This window comes from Hyaena hyaena, unplaced genomic scaffold, assembly GCF_003009895.1.
Source record: "Hyaena hyaena isolate Hyena2069 unplaced genomic scaffold, ASM300989v1 scaffold_20, whole genome shotgun sequence".
In the NCBI taxonomy this organism is placed as follows: domain Eukaryota; kingdom Metazoa; phylum Chordata; class Mammalia; order Carnivora; family Hyaenidae; genus Hyaena; species Hyaena hyaena.
In genome coordinates, this window is record NW_024080652.1 from 2,160,569 (window position 1) to 2,171,152 (window position 10,584).

Sequence of the window (10,584 nt, forward strand, 5' to 3'; positions counted from 1 at the left end):
GACCCTGTAGGCCAGGAGTCTCCAAGCACTTAAAAATTCGGAATAGCAGTAGAGGCTCCCTCAACGCCCTACTCGCCTTTGCCAAAGATAATGCCACAGCAAACGATCCTAGAAACGAGTTTAATTTACAAAAATTTAACATAAGCTTAGCTATTCTACCACCACATTTCTTACCCTGCAGTCCATGGAGCATACACAGGACCACTTTGAGGCTTGGGACGGCAAGGGACCCCTTGAAGCGACTACATGGGGGTGTATCAATTTTCTAGGGAGTAGGTCCAGGGCTGTCAGATAAAGAGCATCGTGACTGCACTGTGTGTGACCAGTCCTCTGCGCTAGAAAGTTCCATCTAGCTCGTACACCCCTTCTTACTACTCCATACCATTAGATTCTCTGTCCTAACTGGCAGAAGCATGTGGCGTGCAGAAAGGCTCATCTGTATGCTCCTCTCCACCTATGGAAGCTCCATGGCGCCTTCAGAGTTCAGCTCACACGGTTCCTCCTTCACAGGCTTCTCCACTCGGCCAGAATGTCTGTTCCCTGCACTCCCTGAACTACCTGCTGACGTTTACACTGGCATCCAATGTGGCACCCACTCAGACTCTACGTTAAAGGGAGCACCTGTCTCCCCAGCTAGTCGGAGCACCCGAAGGGTAGACGCTAGGCAGGATTCATCGTTAACGGACCGTTTCCCATCAGCACCGAGCACATCCACGTGGGTATACGGTCAAAAACCGTTTATGGAATATTTTTGTTTCAGTGACCACCAGTTCTAATAATCTCATTCCTTTTTTTTTTTTTTTAATGTTTTTTATTTATTTCTGAGAGAGGGAGAAAGAGAGAGAGAGAGACAGTGTGAGCAGGGGAGACTTAGAGAGAGAGGGAGACACAGAATCTGAAGCAGGCTCCAGCCTCTGAGATAGCTGTCAGCACAGAGCCTGACACAGGGCTCGAACCCACGAACTGTGAGATCATGACCTGAGCCAACGTCGGATGCTCAACCGACTGAGCCCCCCAGGCACCCCTAACAGTCTCATTCTTCACACAGTTTCTCCATCAGCCACACAATGACGCGCCAGGAAGGGCCACCTCTGGGTGGTTAAATGATCCACTCACACAACTGTGTATAATATTGGGATTTCCAGTCCACAAAACAAGGACTAACATTTCAAATGGCTTACATTGTATTCATTTTTTTAAGTTTATTTATTTATTTTGAAGGGAACAGGGAGGGACAGAGCGAGAACCCCAAGCAGGCTCTGCACTGACATCACAAAGCCCAACACAGGGCTCGAACCGTTAGATCATGACCTGAGCAGAAATCCAGGGTCAGATGTTTAACCGACTGAGCCACCCGGGTGCCCCATGTGGTATTAACTGCTAACTGGCTGTGGGACTCAGTCGTCACAAAGAGCTCCTGAAAGCGCAGACGAGGGGGGTTGGAGCCACCAGGAGAGAAGGCCAAGCTGGTCTGAAGCCTTCTGCACAAATGCCCAGTCACCTGCTGTTACCAGAGGGGTCACCAACACAAGCTTTGAAACACCACCACACATGCAAACTTTAGGGACAGCCCACACAGGAAGTGAGACACTACCATCTCTAAGATTGTAAAAACAAAAAGAATGAATAAGAAGTCTTACTGGGAATACTTACAGGAAGTCAAACCAACTGGCAGATTCAAATAATACACTGCAGAGGATAGTGGGAAGGACAAAGGTAAAAGAAGTGATGGGACCACATTCAGACACAACTGTGATCATGAAGGAGGCAGCCTGGACCTGGAATCACAAGACCAGGATGATGGAAACTTCGGGTTCTGAAGATGCAGTAGCCGTCTTCCTCCCGGGTCCTCTCCCTTATAAGTAAAGATGCTCAGGAGGGAACACAGTGAGCAAGCCTGGGAAAGACTGTGGGGACAAGGCGGAAGGCTGTCCAGACCTGGGGCCTGAGGAGCCGCATGGCCGGGAGCTCGCCGGGGGGGATAGGGTGCTGCACAGCCTCCAGGCTCAAAGAGCCAGAAGACACAGATGGAAACAGCGCCAAGAGAAGTGCGTTCCTCCGAGCAGCGGGCCTGGGAAAGGGTGGCCGTACAAGAGAAATGTGCATACGTCACCCCGAGGCTTTAGCGGGGTGATCTCCCGCTTCCCCCTGGGGCCCTGCAGAAGCAGGGAGCATCCTCTAAGGGGCTAGGTAATGTTGGCAGGGCCAGGCCAACACTACATCGCCTATCCCCTGCCTAGAGATGCAGGAGATGGTCCAATTCCCCCGCCAGGGTGGCGTCAGCAGGGAGCTGAGCCTCTGCCCCGACCCGGTCCCAGGAGGGCAGGAAAAGGAGGTGGGAGGCTGGGCGGGTTCCCACTCTGCTGCTCCTAATACTCCCTGGTATCAGCCAGGCCAGGAGGAGCTGATGTCACATCCCACTCAGCAAGGCAACAGGCTCAGGAACCCGGAGGTCAGTAGTTAAGAGCCAAGTGACACTCCTATCATCAGAGTCTCAGAAGGAAGGGACAAAGAGTGGGGCTGAAAAGTATTTTTAGAAATAATGGCTGGAAAGCTCCCAAGTTTGGCGAAAGACACAAATGCACAGATTCAGGAAGCTGAGCAAACCCTAAATATAATAAACTGAAAGAAGCCTAGGTCAAGACAAATCATAGTTAAACTCTGGAGACAAAGAGAAATAAGCAATCTTAAAAGCGAGCAGAGACAGGACACATTTACTTACAGAGAAAGAGCAATTCGAATGACAGTGGCTGTCTCATCTGAAACCAGGGAAGCCCAGAAGAATAAGGCACATTTTTCAAGTACTAAAAGAATGTAAGTGTCAACTGTGAATTCTATAGCTGGCACAGAGATCTCAAGGACGAAGGGGGAAAATAAAGACATTCTTGGATGCAGGAGAGCTGGATTGGTTGTCCGTAAGCCCACCCTTGAGAATGGCTAAAGGACATTCTCTAAACAGAAGGGCAAGGGTGAGGCTCAGAACTTCAGGAAGAAAAGACCATTGGAGTAGGTAAAAATACAGCTGAATATAACAAAGCATCCTACTTCTCACAAGTTTCTTAAATCATATCTGAGGACTGACGGAAAACCCTCTGATGTGGTCCTCAAAGTGTAACAACACTGAAAACATTTATATTTAAAAGGTGAGGACAGTAAAGGGAGCTAAAGGAAAGGAAAGGTCTCACACCTCACTTACAGGTGGAAAGCTCTGATGCCGGTACATTACGATGAGCTACGCATGTACACGGTAAACCCAGCGCAACCAGCAAGAAAGTAAATAAATCTTTAGTTGATACATAATCAGCTATGATCAAGACGGAATCCCAAGGCATGTTTAAATAACCCACAGGGAAGTAAAAAACAAACAACAAATTAACAAAATGGGAGACTTAAGTCTTAACATATTAATCACTTTACCTTAAATGTAAATGGCCTAACTACACAAATTAACAAAGATGCACAGAGTGAAGAAAATATGACAACATAACAATATTGTGTCTATAAGATACTTCAAAACAACAACGTAAGTAGGTTAAAGGGAGGAAGAAAATACAGCATGAAAGTATTCATAAAAAAAAAAAAGTGGCTCTCTTAAAATATCTGCTAAGGTAGACTTCAGAGCAGAGGAAATTACTGGAGACAAAAAGGGACATTACATAATGACAAAAGGATCAATCCACCAGGAAGTCCTAATAATCCTAAATGTTTACACACCACAATCTCAAAACGCACGAAGGAAAAACTAAGAGCTAAAGGAGAAATAGACAAATCCACAATTATATCTGGGAGACTTCCACACCTCCCTTTCAGCAACCGACAGAAATACTAAACAATCAGCAAGAATACAGAACTTGAAACCACCATCAACAGTACCTGACAGATGTAGAAAACTCCGCCAAACAACAGAGATGCATTTTGTCTTTCAAGTGTCCATGAACTTCACCAACAAATGCCCACAGAATATATACCACAATAGACCATATTCTGGGCCATAAAACAAACCTTAAGTATTTCAAAGAACTGAAATCATACAAAGTATGTTCCCTGACTATAATAAAGTCACAGAAATCAATAAAGATAACCGGAAAATCTCTCAATGCTTGTATACTACAATACACTTCTAAATAATCCGTGGGTCAAAGAAAATATCTGAAAAGAAATACACATGAAACTGAATAAAAGTTAAAATACAACATACCAAAATACGTGAACACAGCTAAAGCAGTGCTGAGTGGGAGATTTATGGCACTTACCAGAAAAGAGTAAAGGTCTCAAATAAATAATCCAAATCTCTACCTCAAAACACTAGGAAAAAGAAAAAAGAGCAAATAAACCCAAAGGAGGGAGAAGGAAGGACAGAAATACATGATATTGAAAACAGGAAAGCCATAAAGAAAAGTTAATGAAATAAAAAGCTGGATCTTCAGAGGAAAAAAAAATCAATAAAAGTGATAAGCCTCGAAGGAGATGACAAAAATAAAAGACACCAGGAAATAAACAGAAGACAGGCCTCTCTCCATTCTCATTCAACTTAATACTGGGAGTTCTAGCCACTGCAGTAAGGCAAGAAAAAAGAAAGAAAGCACACCTACCGGGAAAGAAGAAATAAAACTGTCCCTTTTTGCAGATAACATGATGATCCACAGAGAAGATCCCAAGGAATCTATCTTTGGCAAGCCCTTGGAACTATTACGTGTTTTCGGTAAGGTTACAGGACACAAAATCAAGACACAAATATTAACTGTATTGCTGTATAAGAACAAGGAGCGTGTGGAAACTGAAAATAAAAGCCCTGTATCATTTCCAATTGCTCTAAGGTAAACAAGTTACTTAGTACACACTTCAAACACATACCAGATCTGTATGCTGATAATTGCAAAATGCCGATAAAGAAATAAAAAAAAGACTGAAATAAAGACATACCACATTCATGGATCAGAAGACTCAACATAGTAGAGAGATCAATTCTCCCCAAAACGATTTATAGGTTTAACACAACTGCTATCAAAATCCCGGCAAGATATTTTTTATAGATCCAAACAAGTTTATTCTAAGGCACACATGGAAAGCGGCAGACCTTGGAATAGCTAAAACAATCCTGAAAAAAGGAAATGAAGTGGGAGAAACCACTCTATCTGATATTAAGGTCTACTGCGTAGCTACAGTAATCAACGGAATGGGGTAATGGCAGAAGGAGACATACAGATCAGTGGAACGGAATGGAGAACCCAGAAATAGGTCCACACAACATGCCCAACTGATTTCTGACGAAATTGCAAAAGCAATTCAAAGGAAGGACAGCCTTTTCAACAGATGGTGTTGGAACAATTAAGCATTCAAGGCAAAGAAACAACAAAAAACAAAACACTTCCATCCAAGCCTCACACATTTTCATGGGATAATTAACTCAAAATGGATCAGGGCCTCAAATGTAAAATGTAAAACTACCAAACTTTTAGGAAAACAAAACAAAACAGAAATCTTGGGATCTAGAGGTAGGCAGAGTTCTTGGCTTTGATACCAAAAGCATTATGTATAAAACGCGAAAACTGATAAACTAGCTTCATCAGAAAAAGTTCTGCTCTATGAAAGACCTTTTTAAGAGGATGGAAGGGAAAGCTACAGACGGAGAAAATAGCTGCAAACCATCATGTGGGACAAATGAGTATCTAAAATGTGTAAAAAACTCTCCAAACATTCACCAACAATAAAACACAATAAATAACAAACCATAAAAAATAAGCAACCTCACTGGAAAACAGGTTAAAAAAAAAAAAAAAAACCACCAAGAGATACTACATCAAAGAGGATACACGGACAGCAAATGCCGGTGAGGATATAGAGAACCTGAGCCATTCAGACACCACTGGGGGCAATGTGAAAGGGGACAGGCACTCCAAAAAGTCCGCAGTTTCCTATCACATTAACCACACAATTACCATATGACTGAGCACTTATCCCAGATACATAAAGATGTGTGTACAAACAAAAACATGTACGTGAAAGTGCAGAGCACATTTGTTCATAACAGGCAGAGAACTGGATCAATCCAGAGGCCTTCAATAGGTGAACGGTTACATGGTGGGCTGTGGTGAATCCAGACCAAGGACGCTACTCGGCAAACAGCAGGCACAAACTATTGATTTCCAACACACACAATGACATGGGTGATTCTCCAGCAAATGATGTGGAATGATAAAGAGCTACTATTCTGCATGGCTCCACTTATACAATATTCTCGAAGGTATAAACTTGTATTATTGGAGAATTGATTAGCTATTGCCACGGTCAGGGAGGGGCGGAAGGGAGTGGCCAGGAAAGGCGACTTAAGGGATCGTTGATGGGGACGGGCATATTCCGCATCCTGACTTTCACATTGTGGGTATCTTTGGTTGTGACGCTACGTCACAGTTTTGCAAGATATTACCAGGGGAGGTAACTGGGTAGAGGCCATGTGGGCTCTCTGTATTACTTCTTAAAACACAACGGGACTCCACAATTATCCCAAAATTAAAGTTAAAAAAAAATTAAAATGACCAAGTTTGGTTCACAGCTCTGTCACCTGCTAAGTAGGAAGTTGACCTTGAACAGATGGTAAACTCCCCAGCCTCAATTTTCTCACTGGCCAACTGGGACAATACCATCTGAAGCCTGATAAAAACTGAAAGTCATTTACGAGGGACCTGGCAACGTGCAGGTCACGCGGTACTTCCAAAACAGCCCGTTAACACTAAATCTATGCAGAGACACAAATAGTATTCTAAACCCTATCATTCAAACATCCACTACTGACTGCAGTCACTACCAACTAATTAATTTAAAAGGTCTCTTCCCAAAGTGATCAGTCAAAACGAGGTGTGGGGGAGGAGAAGAATTTTCGGTTTTACACTGAAAGAAGAATTCCTAACTGGCTACTGAAATAGTCACCTCAGATAAAGTGAGTTTAAAATGGAGCTATACTTAGTAAAAAGTCGGGAAGGAAAAGTGGATACTGGCTAACAAATCTCGGTTCTGTTGGTAAGGAACTCAGAAGAGGTTAACGTTTGTGCACACTGGGAGAAGGTTAGACTGAATTTTCTAAAATGCACTCAACACAGTGATTTAGATTTAAGATTCTACGTTTCTAAAAATTTTTCTCCAGCTCCAGAGTTTAGAAGGAAGTGGGAGAGAGTCAGCCAAATCCTTATACTTCTATACCTGCCTGCTTTGACGGTTCAGAAAAGCAGCAAAACTACAATCTGGCTCTGTGATAAAGACAATGAAATGCACTTTACCCCAGAAGATGAGGGGAATTTTAACCATGCAGTGTATCCCCGTGAATCACACTGGGCTCCTGGCCTTTAAAGTTGATGAAGTACTGCCCAGAGCCAACTCACAGAGGCTTTTGAAAGAGGTAAAAAAGGAAGGAGTGTTTTATCATTCAAATTATTCTCTTCCCGTCATTCCCATCAAGACCCTAAAAGAGCCTTTTCTATAAACATGAAAGATTTTAATAACAAATACAGAAAGTGGGAATACCAGGCCAAGCCTGGAGGGGAGGGCTGGAGGGTTAGAGCCTGAGGGGGTAGACTCGACTCACTTACCCCCAAGGCCTGGAACTTCTTCCTTGTGGGTGAAATGACAGGCCCCAGATGGGCTTCTACAGCCCTGTGCTACATTTAAAGTCACCGGGGCCACCGTGAAATATAGTCTCCAGACAGCTGTCCGGTATGACAAACCCTCCTCTACCTCTGCTTTGAGACATACCTGTAATTTGCTTTCCCCAAAATGAGGCTGGGAGAGAGGAGGTGAGAGGCTAGTGAGAAAGGGCTAGCGAGAAAGTAAAAGTAAGTACATAAACAAACTCCCAAATGACTCTAAGTGCAGAGAGAATCTACCTTGGGCTGCTCATGGTCAGTTTTCTCCAGATTTCCTTTCCTTGGGGTCCTTGAGCACAGCCTCACAGCAGAGACTAAAATCCAGACTTCTCAACTGTACAGCTTTCCTGTTTTTTCCTCAAACTGCCAAGAATAGGACGAGCAGGGTGTAGGAGAGCCAGACCATCACACACACCACTTTGGAGATCCATTAAAAGTTGCAAAGCAAGAAATTCATTTGTGCCCTCGTGCAAACAAACAGGGCAGTTACAGGGCAACGAAGGGGCATGTGAACACAGGCTGGGTTACCCGAGGATATCGAGCAAGGCGTCAGTAACTCGGAGGCTTGATAAGAGTACCGCGGTTGTTTTTAAAACGAGGCCTTCTCTTTCAGCGACATACACTAAGACTCTTCCTAACGAAGTTTCTACGCCGTCTGGGGTTTATTTCCAACCCCACGGCAGGGGCAGAGGCGAACCAAGCGCTAGGGCTGGGGGAGGGGGCGTGGGCACACACACTTCGCTCCATTCCCCGTACTTTGTGTGCGCGTTAAGTTCTAACAAGCAATTGCAAAGAAGAGCCCCGCGGCCGGCTTGTTCCCCAGTCTACACCGCTCTTCTGCCCATACGGGGAGGGCAGGGCGAGGACGGCTCCCAGACCCCGGGAGCCTGGCTGCGGGAGGCGCCCAGGGCAGTCCTACAAGGGCGCGTCCCGGCGCTGCGTCCAAGAGCCGCCCGCCCACCGTCCCCGTCCCCCGAAGCCGGCCAGCTTTTCCGCGTCTCGGCCCCCCGGCCTCCCGAGATGGGCAGGGGCGCAGGCCATCATCGCGCTACGGCGGCGAAGGGGTGAGCATCCCCGGCCAGAACACCCCCCTACACTCACTCCTCCTCCCAAAACCGGGGCCACCCACTGCCGGACAGGGCGCCGGGGCCCGCACCTGCGCGCACCTGGGCGCAGGTGCGCGGGCGGAGACGCGGAGGCGCGCGCACCTTGAGGATGTTGTCGAAGATGGTGTCGCGGAACTCGAGCAGCGCCTTCTGGTCGAACTCGCGGCCGTGGATGATGCGCATCTGCTTGAGGAAGGTGGACTTGCCGCTCTCGCCCGCGCCCAGCAGCAGGATCTTGACGAGGCGCCGCACGGCGCGCCGCTCGCGGGCCAGCCCCGCGTCGATGTCCCGGCTGCGCCGCCGCGCCTCGCGCTCCGCGTCGCGGGCCCCGCTGCCGCCCGCCCTGCGCTCGCGGGCCCCGCCGGCCTCGGCCGGCAGCAGGCAGCGGCTGAGGGTCCGCACCACGCCGGACATGGCCGCTCAGGCCATGGACCCCGCCGCGGGCGAGGCGAGCCCCGCGCGGCAGCCGGCCGCTCCCTCAGGCCGCGTCCGTCCGCCGCCGCCCCGAGGCCCGCTCTCGCCCGCCGCTCGGCTCCGGCGAAGGGGCGGGGCGGCGCGGCCGGGACCCGGCGATTGGGCCGGCCGCCGTCCGTCCGGGAGAACGCGCCCCCCCATTGGGCTGTGCGGCGACGGGAGGCGGGCGTCCCTCGGGCCCTCGGGGCGGGGTCGGCGCCGAAAGAGGCGGGATCTTTGGGGTGGGGGCGCTTCTCATTGGGCGTCTGGGTTGAGGTTCTTTCTTTCAGAATGAAAGGGAGGCGGGGTCGCCGGGAGGCGGAGCGGCCGTCCGCCATGACCAATTATAATTGCTCCGGGGTGATGTCAATCACAACGAACGGGCTTGGGATTGGGGGATCGGCGAAATGGGGCGGGACCAGAAGTGCCAGGTGTACAGATAGAGTCTCCCGGAGTTTCCAGATTGGGTCAACCTGTGAGACCAGGAGACTCGTTAAATGGACTTCACGTTGTCCGAAAACGCAGATAGGAGGTGCAGCTGCTCGTTTTATGTTTGCAGACAAAGCCGTTCCTAAACCATATTCCTTCCAGTAACACGAGGAGGGGGGTCGCGCACAGAGTTTCAAACAAATGCACCCTTTCAGAGTGGCATGACCTCTGGGCGTCTGTCTTCTGTAAAAGCTGGCTTATCATACAAATCAGAAGCCCCACGAAAAAGTCTTACGTAACACAATGATGGAGAGTGGGTTTTGCAATTGCTGGGTCTGAGGTGGAATCTCAGCTCAATCCCTTACTAGTTGCATAGCCTTTTGGGCAGCTCCCCCTCCCCCGCCACACACCCCGTTTTTAGCTTCAATCTCTGTAAAATGGGGCGATGATAGCAACTACCTCACAGTTATGAAGATATGAACAGAGAACATGGACTTGCGAAACACTTACCATGCTGCCAAGACCCCAGCAAGTTCTTGCTAAGAGTTAGCTGATCTTATTAGAGAATCTTACCTATCCCAGATGAAGCGTGAGTCAGGATCCCTGGAAGGAGTTCAGGTATCTATCTCCAGGTGACTGGCCAGATCAGGGAACCATGGCACGTTAAAAGATAAACTGAGGTATATTAAAACTTTAAAGAATTTGCAGTATTTGAGGGCGCCTGGGTGGCTCAGTCTGTTGGGCCTCCGACTTTGGCTCAGGTCATGATCTCATAGTTTGTGACTTCGAGCCCCACAACCGGCTCTGTGCTGACAGCTCAGAGCCTGGAGGCTGCTTCTGATTCTGTGTCTCCCTCCCTCTCTGCCCCTCCCCCACGTATGCTCTGTCTCTGTCTCTCAATAATAAATAACTGTTAAAAAAAAAAAAAAGAGTTTGCAGTATTTGAAACTGATTCATAT

General features: G+C 47.6%; 1 protein-coding gene across 1 annotated transcript in view; it reads right to left on the reverse strand.

Annotated features, from left to right (window-relative positions):
• The window catches only part of GNA12 (G protein subunit alpha 12), a 107,039-nt gene extending 97,775 nt beyond the window's left edge, over positions 1-9,264 (reverse strand). The window contains exon 1 of the mRNA XM_039226145.1: positions 8,846-9,264. Coding sequence (XP_039082076.1) covers positions 8,846-9,157 — 312 coding nt within the window. The 5' untranslated portion in view covers positions 9,158-9,264. The remainder of the gene's footprint in view (positions 1-8,845) is intronic.
• Between the last annotated feature and the right edge of the window lie 1,320 nt (positions 9,265-10,584).